Source organism: Zootoca vivipara, chromosome 9 (genome assembly GCF_963506605.1).
Source record: "Zootoca vivipara chromosome 9, rZooViv1.1, whole genome shotgun sequence".
Classification (NCBI taxonomy): domain Eukaryota; kingdom Metazoa; phylum Chordata; class Lepidosauria; order Squamata; family Lacertidae; genus Zootoca; species Zootoca vivipara.
Window position 1 is genome coordinate 13,196,224 of NC_083284.1, and position 25,073 is coordinate 13,221,296.

At 46.9% G+C, this 25,073-nt stretch overlaps 1 protein-coding gene across 1 annotated transcript in view; it reads right to left on the reverse strand.

Annotated features, from left to right (window-relative positions):
* The window catches only part of SCD5 (stearoyl-CoA desaturase 5), a 47,299-nt gene extending 23,462 nt beyond the window's left edge, over positions 1–23,837 (reverse strand). The window contains exon 1 of the mRNA XM_035112705.2: positions 23,531–23,837. Coding sequence (XP_034968596.1) covers positions 23,531–23,780 — 250 coding nt within the window. The 5' untranslated portion in view covers positions 23,781–23,837. The remainder of the gene's footprint in view (positions 1–23,530) is intronic.
* Between the last annotated feature and the right edge of the window lie 1,236 nt (positions 23,838–25,073).

The following is a 25,073-nucleotide window of genomic DNA, read 5'->3' on the forward strand; positions in this document are numbered from 1 at the left end:
TCACTTTTCTTACAGCAAACAGTCCAATATTAGAGGAAGTGACTTTTTGTTGGTCAAAGGCCTCCCAATCAGCTTTAATTGTGCAGCCTGAATTTGCTGGCATATCAGTGAATCCCACCTGAAAATAGCAACAGTTTGTAAGACCCCTTAATGCATCCTCAACTAGGTCTCAACTAAACAGGGCGTAAATCAGAGGGAAGCCCAGTCTTTGTACAGAAAGACCAACGGTGCTGCTTTTCTGATTATAATTGTGCTCAGGAGCCAAAAGCTTGGCTCCTGAGCTTTAAAAGTTTAGTACAGTACATACTCAGTGTTCTGAATGTTTAATGTGCTGACACAGACTCTGCAAAAAGAGGCAATTCCCCTGACGCCCGCACTTGAGCCCAAATTTTCTATCACCCTAAAGCCACTTATTTACGGGCACTGAGCAATCAGTCCAAACGAAAACACGTCCCAGGGGCACAGAGTATTTTAAACAATGAAGTCAACGACACTGACCTATATTTCAGCTAAATGTATTGATGGTAAGTGGAACAAGTCATCAGCTGGTGTTGTTGGGGTGTCAATGAATGTGATCTGGGAGCCTGAAATCCTCAGTTCAAATCTTGGCTCTGCCTTGATTTCACTGATAAGTTTTAGGAACGTTCCCAGATTGCATAGTGGCAAAGGCTTGTTTTGCCTAAGTAAGTGGGTCCTTGTGATGGGGGAACCGTGGCCCATCCTGGGTCTGTAGCACCCATACTACACCCTGAAGCACCCTGAAGAACCTGTGGCTCTTCAGGGATTGTTGGACTCCAACTCCCATCAACCCCAGCTGCATGGCCTGTGGCCCATGGATGATGGGTGTTGTAATTTCACAGCCCTGTTGTAGTGGCTGTTTTATGGGCTCAATATCAGGAGAGAAGGCTTTTGTCCACTGAAAAGAGAAATCCACTTTTGAAGGGATGGCCTTGGACCAGGCAATCTCAGTTTCTCATCGGTAAACTGGGGGCAAGAGCGATCCCTCGCTAGGGCAAGGTTTCTTTATGGGCTTTGTTATAAGAATTCTAAGATGTCATAAATAAAAAGAATGTTCATAAGGTAAACACACACCCGTAAGTATATAAACTGCATGTCTGAATACTTTGGCCACCTCATGAGAAGAGAAGACTCCCTGGAAAAGACCCTGATGCTGGGAAAGATTGAGGGCACTAGGAGAAGGGGGCGACAGAGGACGAGATGGTTGGACAGTGTTCTCGAAGCTACGAACATGAGTTTGACCAAACTGCGGGAGGCAGTGCAAGACAGGAGTGCCTGGCGTGCTATGGTCCATGGGGTCACGAAGAGTCGGACACGACTAAACGACTAAACAACAACAACAACAACAACTGAAAGAGTACAGGAGAAAATCCTGAAGCCATCTTCACCCTTACGGACCAGAAATATTTCTCTGTAGAGGGAAGTCTCTTGGAAGAAATCTTTCCCTATACAGTCAAACCTCGGTTTACGCCTACCTCGGCGAGTGACCGCTTCAGCGAGCGACCGCCATGGACCCAGAAGTGCTTACATCCGGGTTCCGCAGCGTCGGATATGCAGACACGATCTGCGCAGCTTGCGCATGCGCAGAAGCGTGCTTTCAGCAAGCGACCACTTCGGCGAGCAACCGCCTCCGCGGAACGGATTGCGGTCGCAAACCGAGGTACCACTGTAGTTCTTTCCACAAATCTTGTTTTGTGGGCATATTTTGTGTATGACTAGCGTGGGCCTGTGAACTGGAGTCAAGAACTAAAGTATTTACCATCTCCACAAATAGCCCAGACTGACCAGGTACAGCAATCAGTGAACATTATCAGGTATCTTGACGGACAGGAGACAAGCCACACTTTCACATTTCTGTCATAGACTGCCTGTTTCTGTGACACCTGTAGGATGCTTTTTAAGTTCTTGCACTCTTTCTTCTGAGTCCTCACCTCCTTGCAAGAGGGGCAGGGACTCTGCTGCAACAGAAAAATAAGGCAGCCCTATTTAGGGAAGTTTTTAATGACTGATGTTTTAATGTATTTTTAATCTTTTGTTGGAAGCCGCCCAGAGTGGCTGGGGAAACCCAACCAGATGGGCGGGGCATAAATATGTTGTTGTTTGTTATGTACTGAGCTGAATCATAGAACAATAGGATCCAGAATCAGCAGTCTGATTGGTCCGCAGGAGCCACCCAATCCAACTCCAGGTGGAAGTGAATCCGCAACCTGATTGGCCTGCAGGAGCAGCCAATCAGGCTGCTGGCAGAAGTCAATCTACAAACTGATTGGCCCACAGGTGTAGCCCTGAAGTAGCCAATCACGCAAAGCCCATTGTGTAAATAATGTATATAAGCAGATGGTTTTGGGGAAAGAGCATTCTTCTCTTCTTCTCCTTGATGACTATAAGCTGAATAAAGAGCATGAAATTCACTCTCGACTCCGAGTATATTTCGTTGTTGTTGTTGTTGTTGTTGTTGTTGTTGTTGTTGTTGTTGTTGTTGTTGTCTGCCTTGCTTTGACTGGGTGTTGCCTCCATCCATCCTACTCTGGCTTACAATGGACTTAGGGGATCCTGAATCACTTGAAGGAGAGTTGGGCTGCAAAAGCCAACCCCAGATTTTTTGGTATAATAACTTCGTTAAGGAAGCAGCAGTCTGATAATTTGTTACTCTGCTGTTTCTCTCTGCCAGAGTCAAAAAGGCACTTTATCCTCCTTAAGGGAAAGGTTGCAGCTACAGAGACATTCTCAAGGACAGCAAACCTTACATGCTGAAATATACTCGGAGTTGAGAGTGAATTTCATGCTTTTTATTCAGCTCGTAGTCATCAAGGAGAAGAGAAGAAGAATGCCCTTTTCCCAAAATCATCTGCTTATATACATTATTTACACAATGGGCTTTGTGTGATTGGCTACTTCAGGGCTACACCTGTGGGCCAATCAGTTTGTGGATTCACTTCTACCAGCCGCCTGATTGGCTGCTCCTGCAGGCCAATCAGTTTGCAGATTCACTTCCACCTGGAGTTGGATTGGGTGGCTCCTGCGGACCAATCAGACTGCTGATTCTGGATCCTATTGTTCTATGATTCAGCTCAGTACATAACACATGCCTTGTCACTCCCATTGCCAATTATACCTCTATATATGAAAGAAAACAGGAATGTCATCTGCCTCTAATTCCTCTCCACCAAACACGTTCATTCCTCTTTCAAGGCTTCCCTATTTTGCTTTTGCTTTGGGCAGATCCACACCCTAAATTTAAAGCACATTAAAAGTACATGACTTGGCACAAAGAATCTTGGGGACCATAGTTTCCACCTCACAGAGCTACAGTTCCCAGCACCTGTAACAAACTACAGCTCCCAGGATTCTCGGGGGGGGGGGGAGGCAGGTGCTTTAAATGTGCGCTGAATGTGTTTTAAGTGTATGGTGTATTATGCTGTATTTTGGAAGTCACAGGGCTCACCACTGTGGGGCACGTGGCATTGGGGTCCCTGCCAGCACCCCCTGTGGCATTGGTGAATGGTCTTAATAAATATCCCCTCAAAGACCACAAAGCACAAGAGCCTGCTCTTCCTTTTCTGTTCTTCTTACATCGAGCAATTTAACAATGTCCACCTTTCATCTAATGCCAGGAGTGGGCACACACCCTCCCATGTATTCTGAACAGAGGTGAGGTGCAAGATCTTCTCCCTGTGAGTGAGATGGCTGGCGCAGGTGCCTTTTTTACGACAAAATGGGGCAGCTGGCAGGGTGAGGCATGCCCACACTGCTTCGTGGCCCTCTTTTTTCTCCTCTTCTAGATGTGGCAGCCATTTTGGTTTACGCCACCCTGCCTAGCAGCTATTTTGTGTTACACCCTTTGGCAGCCATTTTGTGGTGAGCACCCGCAGAACTTTCTGGAAATTCCAAATGTGCCCATTGGGCCCAAAAAAGTTGGATACCCCTGGATCACATGTACCTCATGATGACTGAGCATTAGGGTGATGACTTTTTCATTTTTCCCCCTCAAAAATTATTTCCTGTAGCACAAATGGATGAACGTTTGCCTATTAATGACTAAAATGAGGTATATTGCATTGAAATATTTTAAAAGGTCACGCACAAACCGTTTTTAATTTTTTTGTATGCCGTTTTACCATTTCATAAAATTGTATTAACAATTCTATATATATATATTGTATCAAATTTGGACACAACACCACATTCCACAATGGGGAGTGTTCTTAGCAACATAGGGTATACAAATGTCACACCTGCGCAAGGTAAAAGCCCCTTTTGGGGACCTCAAAACTCTGCCAGCAGACCCTGCCGGACATGCTGGGAAGAGAACCTACAGGAGAGGTAGCAAAACATCGTCCTCTAGCGGCGTCTGTACTGTTACTGCAGCTAAAAAAAAGCTTCCTTGTGTGTTTGATGACCCTATATAATGTTGTATATATGTGACTCTAAAGCTTGGGTTCAATTTTATATCTGCTTACAGTGACTTCAAAAATGGTCAAAAAACTGATGAATAAATTTTTTAAAATCATTTTGTGTGTGAGGTTTTTAAAATCAAATTTCTTTGAAAGTAAGATTTTATCTAATCTTTAATGAATGCTCATCAAATTATGATACAGGGAAATGAGGTTGTAAAAAAGTCATCATCCTACTGGGCATCTAAGCAACCCAGCGATCTAGTCCACTCACTCAAGATAGGGTTCCCTCTAGCTCAGGGGTCAGCAAACTTTTTCAGCAGGGGGCCGGTCCACTGTCCTTCAGACCTTGTGGGGGGCTGGACTATATTTTTTAAAAAAATATGAACGAATTCCTATGCCCCACAAATAACCCAGAGATGCATTTTAAATAAAAGGATGCATTCTACTCATGTAAAAACACTATGCAGGCCCCACAAATAACCCAGAGGTGCATTTTAAATAAAAGGACACATTCTACTCATGTAAAAACATGCTGATGCCCAGGCCGTCCATAGGCCAGATTTAGAAGGCAATTGGGCCGCATCCGGCCCCCGGGCCTTAGTTTGGGGACTCCTGCTCTAGCTCATGGGGGTGGTAGAAATGTGCTTTAAGCCCATCCTACTGGCTTTCCTGAAGCAAGCAGATGCGGAAAGGGTAGGATCTGAGAAGCTGGGGAAGAGAGAGAGAGAGAGAGAAAGACAGACACCACCCACCCAAGGAAGAATAGCTTCAAGTTCTCATAGAAAATTCAGGGTGAAATTACCAGCTCTGGAACTGATCCCAGAAAGCTTAACCCAGCTACTGTTACAAGAAACTCGACAGATCTTTAATCAAAACACTTGACTAAGGTCAAGCCCTTAGTTTTACATCTCACACGATAGACACCAATCCTGATTAATACCTGGGATAGAGCAGAACTTGGCAACAAATTGAATTTTGTGAGAAGCAACCAGCAAGATGAGGAGCTCAGGGAATCACAACGGGCCATTGGCCTGATCCTGCTCTTCTTGAGCTCTTATGCTCTCTTTCTTTGTTTTGTTTTGTTTTATGGACTGAAACCGTCGCAACTAGAACACAAATTCTAAAAACAAATTGTCCGGAAATGCTATGAACAGTTTCCAAAGCACTCTGTGTTGGTTTTATTTTACCATAATTTATATTCTTCACCTTCAGCATCAGCAAATGTTCCCTTCAGTTTCAGCAACTGCTTCATGGGGGGGGGGGGCAAGAACTACCCGAGTTGAGCTGATATGTTCATCATATTTCTTTCGAATAAAGAGTTAACTCTTTATTCGAAGGGGTGGCTAATACCCCAGAGGACAGGATCACACACTTCAAAATGACCTTAACAGATTTGACAACTGGGCCAAAGCAAACAAGATGAATTTTAACAAGGAGAAATGTAAAGTACTACACTTGGGCAAAAAAAAAAATGAAAGGCACAAATACAGGATGGGAGGCACCTGGCTTGAGAGCAGTACATGTGAAAAGGATCTAGGAGTCTTGGTAGACCACAAACTTGACATGAGTCAACAGTGTGAAGCAGCAGCTAAAAAAGCCAATGCAATTCTGGGCTGCATCAATAGGAGTATAGCATCTAGATCAAGGGAAGGAATAGTACCACTGTATTCTGCTCTGGTCAGACCTCACCTGGAGTACTGTGTCCAGTTCTGGGCACCACAGTTCAAGAAGGATACTGACAAGCTGGAACGTGTCCAGAGGAGGGCAACCAAAATGGTCAAAGGCCTGAAAACAATGCCTTATGAGGAACAGCTTAGGGAGTTGGGTATGTTTAGCCTGGAGAAGAGAAGGTTAAGGGGTGATATGATAGCCGTGTTCAAATATATAAAAGGATGTCATATAGAGGGAGAAAGGTTGTTTTCTGCTGCTTCAGAGAAGCGGACACGGAGCAATGGATTCAAACTACAAGAAAGAAGATTCCACCTAAACATTAGGAATACTTTCCTGACAGTAAGAGCTGTTCGACAATGGAATTTGCTGCCAAGGAGTGTGGTGGAGTCTCCTTCTTTGGAGGTCTTTAAGCAGAGGCTTGATAGGCATATGTCAAGAATGCTTTGATGGTGTTTCCTGCTTGGCAGGGGGTTGGACTGGATGGCCCGTGTGGTCTCTTCCAACTCTATGATTCTATGAACTCGACTTCCTTCATGTGATTTACTACTGGTTTGCTCCTGGTGGTAGCTCTGGCTCTGGTCTTGTCTACAAGTAGATGGATGTCTACCTGGGAACCACAGCTATACTACCTGGGGATGGGTTCCACGATGAAAGAAAAGTTGGTGCATTAGGGGAAATGGGGGCACAGCCCCACCACTCTCAGTCAGCCATCAGCAAGCCCCCTCCTCCTAAGTTTCAGCGTTGCCCCTTGTTCAGGAGGGAAGAGGAGGATGGAGATGAAACCGGAATGTGTCGGTCCTGCCTGTGGCTTCACTTTCTACTTGGATCCCTGCTGTCCCCAGTGGGTGAGAGAATGGTAGAATTTTTATTTATTTTTTAAGAAAATAAAAATCCCCCCCAAAACAATTCTATACTCCTTGCTGGCCGTAACAAGAAGCAAAAGGGGAGTGAAATGATAGCTGTGGTCTAGGGAAAGGTACCCCTTTTTATTATTGAAGGGAAGATACGGTTCTTGGCACCATCGAAACAAATGGTATTTACTCCTGAGCAAGCACGGTCAGCACTCGCTAGCTGTTAGCCTACTACTTTCTGAGCTTGCTGCAGCGAGGAGACGCAGCGCTTGTCCCCTCTCACTTGGCAGGATAATAATCTGGCGGCATGAATGCTTTTTGCCAAGAGGTTTGCGACTGTTATTGATGGGGAGCCTGCCAAAATTAATTACAGGGGCACAGGAGGGAGAGAGAGAGAGAGAGAGAGAGAGAGAGAGAGAGAGAGAGAGAGAGAGAGAGAGAGAGAGAGAGAAAGGCAGGTCGTGGCTAATTAGATCTCCAGTTTGCAGAGGAAGCCGAGGCTTTATGCCCCACAGCTTACATTTCAAAGTGATCTCCTGTCCTCCACCTCCTAACCCTGCAAACTTTAGCTGAAGCTCCTGCAACGTTTCCACCGCCCCCTGATCTCAGCCTGTGGCTTTCCTTTTCCTAGTGGAGCCTGGAAGAGAAAAGGGCTTATATCCAATATTAGTCATGCTCAGCTTACCGTTCAAATTCCTGGGACAAATATACATTCTGTCATGGCGGCCATAACCTAGGTTTAATGTGTCCAGATAATATATCTGAGTTCTTCTAACACGGATCCTTCCTTAAGGGCTGTTATAGCCTACCCCGCAGGGCTGTTGTGGGAGAGACTAAAAGGTGCGGGAAGCAGGCCCAAACCTAAATAAATAAAAATTCCTCAGCAAGACTAAAAGCTGCTGTAGAGGAGGGAGGAATGTTCAGCAGGAAAACAGTACATGTCGGAAAAGCTTAAAAAGCTGTTCTTTTGCAAAACTCACCTTCCCTTTCAAATTGGATCTTCCATGACTGTATTGTGTAAGGTGTGAGTGGCGGGGGTGGGGAGAGAGAGACCCCATAAAAAAGAATAATGGAAAGAACGATGGATAATGTGTAATTACACCCTTGGCTTGCAGAACCAATTTTCTGGGCAGAGGTATACACACACACACACACACACACACACACACACACAGGTGCAATGCATGAAACATACAGTAATTACATCTGGTCTGAAGCTGGCTCTTTTAATGCTTTATTTATCTGCAGCTCCCCTGTTTTGGGGGTTTTGGTTTTTTTTATTTAAAAAAAATGCTCTGTGTTTGAGTTCCATCATAGCAAGCTTCCCAACCAAAATGGACCTTTCTCTCGCCGCCTCTCACCGCTCCCCCCCAGCCGCTCAGACTAAAAATGTGGCGAATCAAATCTCATTAAAGGAAAAGTGGAAGCGACAGCCTTTCATATGGAGGCTCAAACAGCTACCAAAATCAGGGAGAGAAGATAAATTACAGAGAGTGAAAGAGAGTCATCATCCGTGAGGGGATCAAAGAACACAGGGGCCATTGTCTTCCTGCATAAAAGACACACAGACACACACACACACACACACACACACACACACACACACACACACACACGAAGGTGATACCACAAAGCTCTTGAGGTCTGCCTGCTGACTATCAGTTTCGGGTAGAGTTACATTTTTTGTTGGCTTTTGGGAAATACAGTATATGTTTTAGGGTTGCCACATTTCAAAAAGTAAAATTCCTGACACCCACAAAGCTGTTGAGCTGTTTTTTGGGAGGAACAAACCCAAATCGTTCAGCTTTTTTGGGGGGGAAACTTCCATACATATGGGTTTTCCCTGACATTTTGCCGATTCAGTCAAATAATTCTCCCCCTTACGCCATTTTTACACCTGTTGTGTATTGAGTCAAAGGATTTTATATCTGTATTATTATTGTCTGTATTTGCATTAGGATAAAGTAACTGCCTTTTGGTCCCAGAGGGTACAGCTACTATTGGTTCATTTAAGCTGCTGTATTTGGATCCTCTGTCTTATTGGTTTCCTCCAAAAGGCAGCACTGTGATTGCGTGATATTGTTCCCTCCAAAATGTATCCCTTCCTAGCTAGTCCCCTGTCCCTATAAATGTAGCTTTCCTCTCCTCAGTCTTCAGTCTTGTTCACTTTAATAAAGAGCTGTTACTAGAGAACTGTCTCCAGCATGTTTTGTCAAGAGAGCTGAAATCACAAACCCCACGTCACAACAACTGGCGACGAAGGTGGGATCCGGAATGCTGAGGAGCGGTTAAACACAACCCTGCCTCAGAGTCCGGATTGCAGCTGAGAACAAGACTCACTGGCCAGCTGAGAAGACGACCCTGCCCGCTAGGACAATGGAGAGTCCAAGGGTATTGGAGCCCTTCCAGCCATCAGAGCCCCACACCTGGGAAGACTACGTCGAACGCTTCGAGTTCTTTGCAGTGGCTCAAGGGATCACCGATGCCAGCAAAAGAAGGGCCACATTCCTGAGCTACTGTGGGCCTGAGACCTTCAAGCTAGCCAAGGCATTACTTGCTCCAGCGAAGCTGAGTGAGACATCTCTCCAAGATATTCTTGCCTGTCTAACAAGCCACTTGGCGCCTACTGAGACCAAGATGGCCCGGCGGATGGAGTTCCATAAGAGGCAGCAGCATGCTGGGGAGTCTGTATCCGCATTTCTGGCTGAACTCCGGAAGCTCGCTCAGCACTGCGGCTTCCAAAATCTGGAAGAGACTCTCCTGGATCGGTTTATTGGTGGTCTGAGCAGCAAGAAAGCCAGAAGACGCATCGTGGCTAAAGAAGAGGTTACCCTTGCTTCAGCCTTGAAGGAGGCCACCGCCACGGAGAATTATGAAAGAGAGGAGCTTGATGCCAGTCGCAAGGCCACTAAGCCACAGATAGAAGTTGCGCATGCCATGGACGAGCTAGAGGCTACTCCAAGCCAGAGCCCAGTCCGTGGGGTTGAGTCGGTGCGTCAGGCCTGCACAGTGCACAGAGATCGCCGAGGCAGTTGCCCAGGTTGTGGCGGAAACCATGAAAGGAAGAGTTGTCGTTTCAGGGATGCTATCTGCCGGACGTGCGGAAAGACGGGTCACATCGCCAGGGTCTGTAGATCGGCGGCGTCGGGAGCGACAGGAGCACCTAGACTGGAGCATCGCAGACCGCCCACAGCAACTCGTTTTCTAAAGGACTGCCACTACGTAACGGAGATCAATGGGAGGGCCGTGCAGTTTCCAGCGCAAGGCAAGGCACACGTCAAGGTGAAGATTGAGGGTCAGCAGTGCGACATGGAGGTGGACTCCGGATCTGCATTCACCATCGTGTCAGACCAGACCGCGAAGACATTCTTCCCCAGGGGTAAGTTGCCCCCTCTGGAGCCTTTTCCGGCAACCTTGCAGTCGTACTCAGCAGGCCGCATCCATGTTATGGGAATGTGTGCCGTGAGAGTACAGTTCCGGGACAAACAGGCTGTACTCAAACTGGTGATTGCGAAGGGCAGTCGCCCCAGTCTCCTGGGCACTGACTGGTTCCCTGCCCTGGGACTGAGTATCTCAGGGCTTAATTCAATCCAAGCCTGCCCTGAGATGAGCGAGGTATTATGCAAGGAATTTGCTGGTCTCTTTAATGGAAAACTGGGTTGTTATAAAGGGCCCCCAGTTGACTTCGAGTTGGACCCCGGGGTGGCTCCAATCCGACTCAAACCAAGGCGAGTGCCATTTGCACTGCAACCCAAGATCGAGGCAGAGCTGGATAAATTGGTCAAGCAGGGAGTTCTCTCACCCGTGGACTCTGCTAAGTGGGAGACTCCAATCGTCACGCCCCTTAAAGCAAATGGGGAAGTCAGGATATGTGCAGATTACAAATGTACTATCAATAAGGCACTCAGGGGAAACTCATACCCCATTCCAGTTGTATCACATCTGTTGGCTAAACTGGCTGGGGGCAAGGTGTTCGCCAAAATTGACCTGGCACAAGCTTACCAACAGCTGCCAGTAACCCCACAATCAGCGGAAGCACAGACTATTGTCACACATAAAGGGGCGTTCAGAGTTAACAGATTACAGTTCGGAGTTTGTGTGGCCCCAGGGATTTTTCAAGGGCTCATGGAACGCCTGTTAAGAGGTCTGCCGGGGGTCTTGCCATTTTTTGATGACGTTTTGATTGCTGGAAAAGACCCACAGGAACTGGTTGCGCGTGTCCGTGCAGTGTTGCTCAAGTTCAAGGAGGTGGGGTTGCAACTGAAAAAGGAAAAATGCAGTTTTGGGGTGCCAACGGTGGATTTCTTGGGGTTTAAAATTGATGCATCAGGCATCCACCCCACAGATGCTAAGATTAAGGCCATCATCGAGGCACCACGACCACAGAACAAGACGGAGTTGCAGTCATTCCTGGGACTTATTAACTTTTATCATTCGTTCTTACCCCAGAAAGCTTCGGTAGCTGAACCATTACATAGACTATTGCAGAAAAAGAATGTGTGGCGATGGGGGCGGGAGCAGCAGAAGGCTTTTGACTCCTTGCGAGGAATGCTGAGTAGCAGGAGCGTCCTTGCTCATTATGATGAGTCAAAGCCGCTGGTCCTGGCATGTGATGCCTCTCAATACGGTCTGGGGGCTGTGCTGAGTCATAGGGAACCGGATGGGTCGGAAAAGCCCATCTCTTTCTATTCCCGTACGTTGTCGCCCACGGAGCGCAACTATGCTCAAATTGATAAAGAGGCACTGGCTATTGTGTCCGGAATCAAAAGGTTCTATGATTATTTGTACGGTCGCCAATTCTCCATTGAAACGGACCACAAACCACTGTTAGGGTTGTTCAACCCAAACAAACAAACGCCACAAATTCTCTCCCCCAGAATGTTGCGTTGGTCAATATTCCTGAATGGGTTCCAGTACACCTTGACCCATGTGCCGGGGAAGCAATTGTGCCATGCTGATGCGCTGAGTCGCTTGCCCCTTCCTGGCGGGAGCAATGAGGATCCTGCTCCGGCGGAGCACATTATGATGCTAGAAACACTTCCGGGGGCTCCTGTAACAGCTACAGATATAGCTGAGAAAACGAGGAAAGATGCTGTTCTCTCCCGTGTGCTCACTTGGGTGGGGAGGGGGTGGCCAGGTGGTCCGCATGAAGAAAAATTCAGGCCTTATGCGACAAGGCAGCACGAATTGTCCCTGCATAAGGGTTGTCTCCTATGGGGAGATAGGGTGATCATCCCAGCACCACTGAGAAACAGGGTTCTTGAGACGCTTCACATGGGACACCCGGGAATGGTCAGGATGAAGTCGCTAGCCCGATGTTACGTGTGGTGGCCTGGAATGGACCAGAACATAGAACAATGGGTACGAACATGCAAGGCATGCCAAGAGGTGCGGCCAGAAGTGGCCAGAGCACCAGTCCACTGGTGGGAGCAGTCCAGGACTCCCTGGAGCCGGCTGCACATAGATTTTGCGGGGCCATTCCAAGGGAAGGTCTTTTTGGTTATCGTTGATGCATATTCCAAATGGTTAGAAGTGGCGATGGTCCCTAGCATGGCATCAGCTGCCGTAATCAAGGTGTTGAGGCAGCTGTTTGCTACCCACGGGTTACCTGAGACCATTGTATCAGATAATGGGGCAGCTTTTGTATCCCAAGAATTCAGGGCATTCTTGGCTGATAACTTCATAAGAGGGGTCACATCCGCGCCCTTTCACCCATCCTCCAATGGGCAGGCTGAGCGCATGGTAAGAACAGCCAAAGAATCCATTGCTCGCTTAATGGAGGGTAACTGGTCGGCTCGCATTGCGCGAATGTTATTTTTGCAGCATGCGACGCCGTGTACTGCGACGGGCAAGTCGCCAGCCGAGCTGCTCTTAGGTAGAAGACTGGTAACGGTGCTGGATTATGTCCACCCAGATAAAATGCCAAACCGTAATTCAAGAGCAACCCCCCAGGCTGAGACTGACACAACAAGGTATCTCGCCCCTGAAGATCTGGTCTGGGTGAGGAACTATTCACGAGGTCCGTGGTGGGTGGCTGGTGTGATCACCCGGGCTAGTGGACCTGTGTCCTATTATGTGACCTTGGAAAATGGGCAAGTTTGGAAGAGACATATAGATCAGCTGAGGCGCCGGGCGCTCAGCAGGGAGGAGTCAGATAATTCATCCCTGGCTAATGACGCACAGCTGCGAGACCAGAGTGAAAATGGTCCAGAGGTGCAGTCACCAGGGGCTTCAGCAAATGAACCAGGGTCTGCTAGTCCTCATGATGACGAGGTACAGGTCGGGGACCCTGAGATGTCTGGGACTCCCTCTGTTCCTGATGAAACCCCTATAGCAGCCCCTCCACCACAGGTAACACCCAATCCAGAACCTGCAACACCTGTTGTCAGGAGATCAGGTAGAAGTTGTAGGACCCCACAGTACCTGAGGGATTACGTCTGCTGTGCTCACTAGGGGGGGAGGGGTGTTGTGTATTGAGTCAAAGGATTTTATATCTGTATTATTATTGTCTGTATTTGCATTAGGATAAAGTAACTGCCTTTTGGTTCCAGAGGGTACAGCTACTATTGGTTCATTTAAGCTGCTGTATTTGGATCCTCTGTCTTATTGGTTTCCTCCAAAAGGCAGCACTGTGATTGCTTGATATTGTTCCCTCCAAAATGTATCCCTTCCTAGCTAGTCCCCTGTCCCTATAAATGTAGCTTTCCTCTCCTCAGTCTTCAGTCTTGTTCACTTTAATAAAGAGCTGTTACTAGAGAACTGTCTCCAGCATGTTTTGTCAAGAGAGCTGAAATCACAAACCCCACGTCACAACAACACCCAAAAACCAGGACATGTCAGGAATTTTCCTGACGTATGACAAGCCTAATAATATGTTTAGGGGCTTTCAAATATATATATTTTCTTTATTTGTGTGTAAAAAATATTCATTGATTACTATTCCCTTTTTTAAAAATCAGAGCAACTGGCAACCAGTTATGCCTAAAATTATACAGCGGAAGCCATGTAAAAATGTTAAAATCAGAAACTGTTATGAAAGTATGTATTCTTAATTGCCTGCATCAGCCTGATGGAAAAGAAACAGGCATTTAAAAGTTGGCACAGACTCTCTGTTGGCAGAGTATTCCAGAAGACTGGGCCGATGACATTGAAGGATCGGTTTCTTGTTGTTGTCTAAAGGAGCCTCACACCAACCTGGCAATCATCCAGCGATGCTCCTGCAGATGATCTCCAAGATGGAGATGGGAAAGGGCTGGCCCACCCATGAGGCAAGCAAGGTGAGGTGACTGCCTCGGGTGCCCGAATCCACAGGGGCAGCAGGGGCAGCTTCCAAGGAATGCATCGCCTCCTGCTGCCGCCATAGTGGCTGTAACAGCTGCCAGGATCTGCTTCCTCCTTGGCATCCCCCCAGCGCCGTCTTAGGCGCCCCCGGCGCCCTCCCACCCCATTTCCCAGCGCGGTGGGCAGGTGGGCGCCGCGCACAGCGCGGGTGCAACAGGCGCTGGTGTGCGGCAGGCGGGCGGGCAGGCGCAGCTGCGCGGCGGACCGGTCGGCCAGCGGGTGGGCGCAGCTCGCAGCGCCCTCCTGGCGGGCCGGCGCCATGGTGCCCTGCGCCACCCAGCCTGCACGTAGGGGCGGCCCTGCATCCGCCAATCCCATTCCACCTCTCCTCCCACCTCTGTTCGCCATGTAGATAACTATTTCTCTCCCCCCCCACTTTGTTCCCCTTGTAAATCTTCACCCACCCCTTCTTCCCTGATGGATGGCGCCATTTTGTGGTTCGCCTCAGGTGCCAAATATGTCGTGGGCCAGCCCTGAGCTGGGATATACAGTCATACCTCAGTTTAAGTATGCTTCGGTTTGAGTACTTTCAGTTTAAGTACTTTGCGGACTCATCTGGAACGGATTAATCCACTTTCCATTACTTTCAATGGGACAGTTCGCTTCAGGTTAAGCACGCTTCAGGTTAAGTACAGACTTCCGGAACCAATTGTGTACTTAAACCGAGGTACCACTGTATATATTTTGACAGTAAACACAACCCAACACCTCAGTTTTCTAATTCTTTCTATTCAACCTTATTTTCAATCCCCCTTCCATTGACACGAAGAGGAGGGGAGGTAACTGCACAGCTCCAGGTGTGTCACATACTAGTTCGGCCTTTGTGTGGGTGTGTCAGGGGAATGGATGGAATCTGGGTCTGGTGGGTCCAGTTTTTAGGTGTTGACGCATTGCAATATGGATGGTTTAGGTTAGAGAGGATTCCAAACATAAGATGCCCCTTTTCACAGCTGTTGCACACAGTGGGTGGCTATTTCCACAGTTATCCACCACAATCCCAAGAACTCTTTCGTAATCAGTCACTTCCACTTCAGATCACATTAGTGTATATTTGAGGTCAGGACATATACACGCTTGGGATGCTTCCCCCTATGGATTTTCTCTTTTTTAAAATAAACTTTATTAATTTCTCTCTTTAAAAACATAAACACTCAACATACGCGCACATTTTTACAGACAAAAAGAACAATACATCTAATCATATAACCAAAAATACAATCACAAAACAATAACAAAAAACAAAAACAAGAATAAAAACCAACAAGAAAAACAAAACAAAACAAAAACAAAAACAAAAATTAGAAAAAGTAAAATCATTCCATTATATCTTCTTTTAACTGACTTCCAATTATTCTCTCTGTAATCTATATATTCGTCTTATTGTATCGTATCGCACAACTTTTATCTTCCATTTATTATAATCTTCCCTTAAATTCAATTTAGGTTCAATCTTAGTCTGCCATTAGGATTTAGATATACTATTATTCTTTATGTACTCATCAAATATCCTTCATTCCTTTTTTATTTTTTGTTTTGTTTGTCCTCTAATTCTTCCGGTACCCCCTATGGATTTTCTGTGGCGACCTTTTCTTTAATTGTCTGGGGAACTTTTCCAAGAAGCCATATATATCCTTGAGTGGAAGAAACTCCTGCCAAGATTGAAGTGGGGATAGGAGGAGGAATAGCTTGTCCGTCTGACCTGCAAATTTTGTACCAATTTATGACCTAAACTGGCAGGCTGGGTGATCAGAGATGGGTGAAAATAGGGCACCTTTCCAGACTGGACGTCATCCCAGAGGACATACTAGAGCCAGTGTCTGCAGGAGGGAGAGCACACAACATAAAATTTCTGAGGAAACTGAAAAACTATAGAGCAGAGGTGGGGAATTTCAGGCCCAGAAGACAAATGCGGCAGCCCTCCACGCCTTTCTATATGGACCTTGGAACCCTCCCCAGACCACACCCCTTCCTCAGCCACACCCACTCTTCCCAAGCCACACCCTTCATACCATTATTCAGTATTTTCACCTGGCTGGAATGCTTCCTTGAACTCTGACAACGCCTGTTGGTTGGACGAAGGCAGGCTAGTGAAGGGGTGTGTGAGATAATGTAAAGATCTGCATTCATGCGCTGCCAATCATTTTTTTAGCTAACAATCAATTCTTTTATAGATAAAACAGCCGTCAGAACCTCCCAAGAAAGAATCTTCCCAAAATAAAAAAAGTGTGGGCATGTGGACACAGCAACAAGAGCGCAAGTGGGTAGAGGAGATTAGCAAATATTTTTCCTCCTGGGAGGAAAACAAGTTTCTATTTCAGGGGGGAAGGAGAAGACGTTATGACTTGACCGGGGGGGGGGGGGATAAGGAGCCTGTGGCATTTCAGGTGCTGTTAGACTCCAGTTCCCCTCACCCCCAGCCTGCACAGGAGTTTGAATTCAGCAATGTCTGAAGGGTCGTAGGTTTCCTGACTCCAGCCTTGAGAAAACAACCCCCATGTCCAATTATTTTGTTGTTGCTTAAGAATAATGCAGTGAAGACTAGGGTAGGATAATTGAGCTGCCTCTACCCTGGTGTAACAATATGAGGCACTTTTCCAGAGGAACAAATAAACGTTTTTATTATCTAATATAAGAAACGAATGAGTGAAGTAACCATTCATGGGGATGGTTCCTACACAGGAAAAGTGAACGGCAGTTACTATAAAACTTTGGTACAGAAAGATAAGAGGCTCTCTCAGCGTTGATAAACAGGTGATGAAAGTGATGGGTAGCTCAATCCCCTCCTCACAGCAAGAATCTTGTAAGTACAGCATCCTCGGAGGAGGCCACTCAACTTAAAATGCCTCCCACAGAGGAGGTCCGACCACTTGCTGTCAAGTTTCCCCTTTTCTCGCGAGGAAACCTATTCAGCATAAGGGAATTTCCCTTTTAAAAAAGGGAGAACTTGACAGCTATGCTCCGTTCCAGATGTTTATTTTGCTACCTGCGGTCTACTTTTGACAAATGCAAATACAGTACACTTGAATGCAGCTCTGCGTGATAAATATGCAGATTAATATGCAAATTATTGCATATTAATGCTTTGCCACTTGCTTTACAATGCATTGCGATCCTACTTTGACTTCATAAATCCTATGTAACTTTCGTTTGTTTGTTCTATGGTTTATCTTCTTTTTTTTTTAAGGGTAACGTAAATTAATTGTGACTTTCCCTTTAGCCTAAGGAAATAATACCAAGCCTCCGCTTTTTAAAAAATTGCAGAAATAAATGTTTCTTCCTCTTATTGTAATCTTTGAATTCCTTTTTGCCTAATGATGAAGCTGTAGGTTCAGGTTTCAAAATGACCAGGAAAAAAACGAAAACATTTCCCCCCCATAATTAAGAATTAATTTATGGAATATCTAAAGTTGATTTAATTGGCCTCCTAGACTTCCATCCTCTGAATTAAAAATAAATAAATAAATGAAGAGACAGACAAATATACTCATCACTGGAATTACTACAGGTTAGATTTGTGGAAAAGGCGCTGTTATACATGCTACTCATTCTGCATTTGTAGGAAATCAGTCTTTGGAACTCCCTGCCTAGCCAACTGGCATCAGTCTGGGGCATTCACTATTCTTTATTGTGGCGCCTGTTAAAAACATTTTTTGTGTTTAGGCAAGCCATGGTGATGGCTTCTAAGCTTAGACAAATTCATGGAGGACAAGTCTCTCCATGGCTTCTCACCCGACTTTGGGCTGCCTCCAAAGAAGAAGTTAGTTGAACTTAGAAAGTCACCTTCATAGCTTATTTGAAAGCCTCTTCTTCCCAAGGTCAGCTCCAAATGGTGGCAAGGTTGGTCATTTGCCAGAGTCCAATTTCCCTAACAATGTTCCCACTTGGTGCAGTCTTCCTGGTCTAGCCAGGCTGCCATGTCCAAATCTTGCTGTCAACTTTGCATCTGGCTGATTAATCTTGGAAATAAAATGGTCTGATTCAGCAAGGCAACTCTTAATGTTCTCCGTTAGCAGAACAAAAGAAGAGGCTTTAGGGGAACTGATTTTCCTTTTTCTCTGCACTTTGTAATGCTTCTGAATGTGATGCTGCTGGAAACTATGTGTGTGGGGGGGTCCTCTTTTCCCTGGACACGTCCTCTCCATTTTCGGGGGTAAAATGTCTGTCCGGGTGGATCTTTTAAATTTTCTGGCTGAGAAAATAGCTCAGCAATATATCACAGCTTCTATAGCCTACAGGGAGGTCCATACCAGCATTTCTGCAGTTTTCATGGGGGAGCAGAAGCCCACAGGGGCAGAAAGGGTGAGGGAGTAGCGACGTTCATTGTTGTGCCACAACACGCCCGCTGGTGTGAATGAAATTTAGCGCAATGTGCCACCGCTGTATCAGTCAAAAAGCCACAGTTCCATAATGCAGAAGGTGCCGCAGTGTGAAAGGAATATTAGAAAATGGAACAGAAATGTTGGCATAATGTACGTCTAGTCAGCAACCCTGGAGCGGCCATGGTTCAGACCAACCCAAGTTTCTGAGATGTTCTCAAAGGCGGCTGCTCTACAAAAATGCATTGCAACACTCAAATCTGGAGGCTACCAGAATATGGGAAACTTTGGACAGGCTGTCTCTGTCTACGAATGCTGCATGCACACGAATTTATGCTCTACGTGGGGTCTACGGCCTATTTTATGCCCCTGCAAAGTGCTTTTCTCAATTTTCTCAATTTCACATTCTGAAAATAAAAGCTCAATGCAGATTGATTCCCTGTTACACCCCACAGTGTCCCCATTTGAAAAGATATGGAGGCAGTACCAGGAACGGGGACGTATCCACAGCTGCCCAAGGACATTATGGGTGGGAGAATAACAAACTGGCAATGACTGCCTCCCACTTCATTCAGCTCTGGGGCATGTGCAGGGAGGGAAATGCGCGAATAGCTTAATTTAGGGGAGGGTTTTTCAAATACGTCTCGAGTAGCCACACCCACCTTGTGGATGGGAAGTTCTAGAATTGCTCTGGATCGAAAACAGCGCGTTGAGGACGAGCAAGAAAGTTTTCCCTGTTGAGAAACACTACTTTGTGCCACGAATGGGGAGGTCTGCACAGAGCTGTAGAGACAGGTGCAGCAGCCTTAACTGCTGAAAAGTGCTTTACATCACAGAGGCCCTCTTCCTAAGGCCGGCCCTAATATTAGGCAGAGTGAGACAACTGCCTCAGGTGGCAGATTCTGGGGGGGGGGGGAGAGCAGTGGTAGCCACTCCCTTCGCTCCCGCTGTCCCCTCAGTTAGAGGACAGCTCTGTGTGCCACATCACTTGTCATGCACTCAATAAGTGTCAGGAGTCAGGCATAAGTCAGCAATAAATCACCTGGGGCCAGCGAAGTTAACGCTTTATTCAAAGAAACCAAAACAGTGCAGGCCTTTCCCCATAGATCTTGCCCCAGTGAGGCAATTGCAAGGACTGAAGGTCCCTGCCTTCCCACTGCTCTCTAAAGCTCCTCCTCTCCCAGGTCCTTCCTGAGCAATCTCAGGCTCCTTCGCCTATTCTCTCGTTGCTCTGCCCTCTTCATTCCTCTCTGTGTTCTGGGAGACCAGGAGAGAGGGGATCTGGTCGCAGCAGGAGGGGGAGCCTCCTTGGATTCTTCAGCAGCCTGCCTCGTCTCTGTATCCTGGCCCCCCTCCTCTCCTGCCTCTGGTTCTGGACTACTCTCTGCCCTAGCCTCTTTCTGCTCACTAAAGCCTGTTGCCTCTCTGGCTTCTGATACCTCCTCCTCCCGGTCTGCCCCCTCTTCTCCCTCTGACCATGCATTGTCATCACAACACCAATCCCTGGCTCTGAGCCTTCTTCTCCAGCTGGTGCCCCCCCTCCTCTGCTTCCATCCAGTCCATCTAGCCCTTGAATGTTACTGCCAGAGCTGAAGTCAAATTCAGCTGCCAATCTAGTTGGCTTCCATACTTGGGATTGTGGTGGGCATGTTTTCATTTGCCTCAAGCAGTATTGTGCTGGGTCCTGCCTTTTGCTTGACAAAACTGAACTACCTGCGCTCCCTGGCTACCAGCTTGGTCCTTTAGGGTCCCTGAACAAGCTGAGCATCACTCTCCTGGTTAGACAAAAACAAGCACCAAATAATGCATCTGTCTTGTCAGGACTGAGCTGCTGCTTATCGCCTCTCATCCAATCTATTTCTGATCCCAGACGCTGATTCAATACTCCCACTTCCTCATCTAACTCAGATGAAAAAGAGAGACAGAGCTGGGTGTTGTCACCATGCCAGTGACACCTTACGCCAGATCTGGAGTTCAAATTCCTATTTAGCTAGAATATTGATGGATGTTCCTTGAGCGAGTGATTCACCAAACAGACCCAGCTTCCTCTATCTGTAAAATGGAGGGTACTGAGGCTTTTTGTTGTGAGCAGTTCCTCTAGGACTGATTCGGAGGCAATAACGGCGCTGTGGGTTAAACCACAGAGCCTAGGGGTTGCTGATCAGAAGGTCAGCGGTTCGAATCCCTGTGACGGGGTGAGCTCCCGTTGCTCGGTCCCAGCTCCTGCCAACCTAGCAGTTCGAAAGCACGTCAAAATGCAAGTAGATACGGTAAATAGGAACCGCTACAGCGGGAAGGTAAACGGCGTTTCCGTGTGCTGCTCTGGTTCACCAGAAGCGGCTTTGTAATGCTGGCCACATGACCTGGAAGCTATACGCCGGCTCCCTCGGCCAATAATGCGAGATGAGCGCGCAACCCCAGAGTCGGTCACGACTGGACCCAATGGTCAGGGGTCCCTTTACCTTTATATCTAGCCCACACAATAGATTTGGTGGAAGTAGTTTTGCAGCAAGCAAAACAGCTGTTTCTCTCTCACCACCACCACCTTAAAAAAAATACAGCGAATTTGCAGGGCACTTCACTACTGGAGAGGGGGAATGTGCAACTTTCTGTTCACCAATTAAATTAATTTTCAACTACCAATAGAATAGAATAGAAGCAAAAGGTCTCTCAAATGACATGACATTGATTTGCAGAGAGAGTATAGCTGTCATACCGACTATCACTCTTTCCTTTTAAAAAAGCACCGTTCCTGACTCGAGGTGAACATAGCCTCTCAGGCATTCAGCGTGAAGATGGAACGTCAGTCTTTGCATTTGGAAACACTGGAGTATAAGAGACTTTTTCTAGGCTACACCGTTTCTGCACGTGATAGCGGAAGGGGGCGGGTGAGGGACGTCTATTCAGAAGAAACAAAGAGGGCTTGGAAATTAAACTGGGCAGCCTCTGGTGTCGCAGCTCTGGAGCCGCTGCGCTCGAGAAAAGCTCCCAGGTGAATGTTGCACTATCAAGCAACACAGCTGAGAATGGGAGGAGAGGGGGAAAGGCAAGTAAGATGTGGCTCACAGTGTCATTGCGCCAGAGGGCATTGCAAGGGGAACTGTTTGCAGGCATAAGGAAATGACATTGGGCTGTGCTTAGTTTTCCAGGAGCAAAGCCACTGGGGAAAGGACCTTACTCACCTGGAAGTTCTGTCCCTTTCATTTTTCTCCATAAAACCCACCATTGCTGTTAGGTTTTCACCTGGACCTTCTTAAGTCTCATCCTTAACTATAACTAAACCTGATGCATGCACCTGAGTTTTCTTTCCTTCATCCTTCTCCAATGTTTTGGACTACAGCCCTGTTATGTGGCTGTTTTATTCCCTCCATCTCTCTCCCTTTTGATGCTTTCCCTAGTGCAGAAGTATTGACAGTAATCTCCTCGGGGCAGGAACTGATTTGTGCTTATATCCATCTATAAAGCACCGTCTGAATAAGAAACAATAATAATCCTAGATGCATGAGAACTGTTTGCAGGAATCCAGTGGCAAGGGGTAAAAGCACACTGCTTATGCACAGAGAAACTGTTTTCTTTCTGCAGCTTGCTGGTGTTGGGGGGCGGGGAGAGTCAGCTCTAAGGATGAGAGTGCTGTTGATGAACATGGCTTCCGCGGTTAGCTGAAACCAAATCCTCACTTTAAGCTCTAGCAGAAGCAGGCAAACCGTATCTCTGTGCAAGATACATTAGAAGCAAGACTATGCGAACACACCAGGCAGAGCATGAGTCACAAGGCAGTGGGAGAATAATCTTTTGTCACTGCAGGGAATGCATCTGTTTGGGACCACTATGGCCTGATCCTGTGCGATGCTAAGCCCTAACAATTCTCAATCGTTGCACTGGCCCAGCACCTTGGTTAGACAGCGCTTCTCTCTTTCTCCAGCCCTGCTCGTGATTTTTGTGTGTGTGTTTTTTTTCATGCAGAGGATAACAGAAGTGACCCTATAAAGTAAGCTGGATCCAGGTTGGTGGGTCAAAAATATGGGACAACTTAAACACGCTGGTCCTAAATGCAAATTACTTTTAAATTCCTTGAATCGATAGGATCAGCACACCGCCCCCACCATTCCTTACACTGTGAAGAATCATTTGCATTTTGAACCTTGCATCAAGAACAGTAGAAGGATGTATTTGATGACAGACTTGCTGTGGGTCTCCGGTTTCTGGCATGGTGATTTTAATGCTGTTTTTCTATTGAGTTTCCTCTGCGTCCCACGACACACAAACACATTGAGTTCCCTCCCTCATAAACACACGCAGAACCCCGCTCACTCACATGCTTGTAGGAGAAGCTATATACATATAAGTTACCATTGCTTTACCCCAGGGCTACTCAGCTGCTACTACTACAGCCTGTATCTCACCCAGCACAGACCGTGCAATCTCTAAGTGGGCGTTCACAAGACCAGCTATTGCACAGGGCTTACCTATGAGCCGCTCTTTTGTCTAAACAAGCAAGGTGCTTAATGGATGGGCTGCCTTCCATTTCTGTGCTCCAACCCACCTACCGGTAGTAGCAAAATCGGGAGCACATTTGACATTAGGAAATGCGTTCAAAGGACAAAAGCAGGGGGTGGCAATTGGATGCATCAACAGAGTTTGATCTTGCAAAAACAACAGCAACCCAAAGCTAGGATGGTGTGGCGGATGCAGAACTTTCAAAACCACCGAACGGGGCGAGAAATGGATCATTTTTTAAAGAGAAAAATTGAAAACACCCACACAACTGGGGGTGGGGAACCCAGACAGGGCAAAAAAGGAGGCCTGCATTATGAATTAATCCCCTGGGGAACAGGCAGGAAAAACAACAACATTGCTTGTATAAAGGGAAAAACACTGAAATCTCCGGTGATGGGGGGGGGGGAGAGGTGGCAGTGAGAGGGGGAGACACACTTACCCCACATCAGGGTGAAGAGATGCGCTCTGGGGATGAGGACGAGGGAATACGCCGCCCCGACGTGCAGCAGGGCCATGAGAATGACATTCCTCCAGACGATCTCCTGCTTGTGCCCAACTTTCCCGGGGCTCCTCCCGGGCGCCGAGTCCGCGGAGCTGCCATCTCTCCCCTCGCCGGAGGAGGAGGAAGAAGAAGAGGGGGGCATGTTGACCTCTCCCTCGACGGCGGCGCCGGCTCCGGGCTTGGACATGGCCGAAGGGCAGACGGAGGCTCTGCGCGGAGAGATGCTCTTTCCTTTTACTTTGGCTCTTGTTTCTCTCCCCACCCCCTTTTTTATTTTGCTTTTAGGGTCAGGTTTCTCTCCCTTCCTTTACTTCTGAGTTTGCTTTTTTAAAATAATAATAATAATAATAATAATAATAATAATAATAATAATAATAATAATAATAATAATAATAATAAAAGGTCCCCCTTCCCAGCACTTTGCTCTGGGGCTACGGTCTACCGGCGGGAGCCTGGTCGCTGGGCAGCGGCAACATCTGTTGCTGGCATCTCGTCCATGCTGCTCCTCCGGAGCCAAATTCCGCACAGCAACAGAGGATGGGGGGGGAGAGAGAGAGGGAGGGAGGGAGGGAGAGAAGGAGAGGAAAAGACCTGCATAGCTACAGCCAATCAGAATCAGATGCGGCGCTCTTAAAGGGGGGGGGAGAGAGAGATGCACAGCATCCCTGTCTAACTATTGTCACACATTGGCCAGACTGAATAGAGAGATATAGTCTTCATTCCAACAAAGAAAGGTGCGTTTGATATATAGCATGTTCAAAGGCAACCTATTGCAGAAAAGGCCCCCCCTTAGGACTTTGTGTGGTAGCTGTGGGATATATATATAATCTGTTAAATTGCTAAGTGGGTATCTAAAACCTCTCAGCACAGGCAGCAACAACAAAAGGACTTCTCCTTTGGCCTTGGGTTCAAAGAGATGTTGACCCCAGTTTCATAGCTGCCAAGTTCTCCCTTTTTTAAAGGGAAATTCCCTTATGCTGAATAGGCTTCCTCGCGAGAAAAGGGAAAACTTGGCAGCTATGCCCAGTTTAGTCACTGTTTTAAATTGTGCATTTTAGCGTTGCTGCTTTTAGCTGACGGGCCATTGTTAGGGGGTAGAGTCATGGAGGTGAAGTCCAGGATCTTTAGTGCGAAGCTCCAGATTTCCTTCCTCTCCTTTGGAAAAAACAAAACAAAACCCCATACATACAAAACACACACACACACACACACACACACACACACACACACACACACACAACTTGCTTACATGGTTCCTGGGACCCCAATCACCCGCCAGCTTAAATTTGCTCAGAGGCCTATATTTGCATCTCTAGGAGTGGTATATATTTCTAAGTAGGCATTAGCATATGACAGGAACATTTTCAGCCAATGAGTGCCATGTGCTGAAGACCTGAGTCTTTTAAGAACACAGCTACACCCTCTCTGTAGCCACCCATCAATAATTATTCCCTGGGCGGCTTACAAACAAACCTGTGCT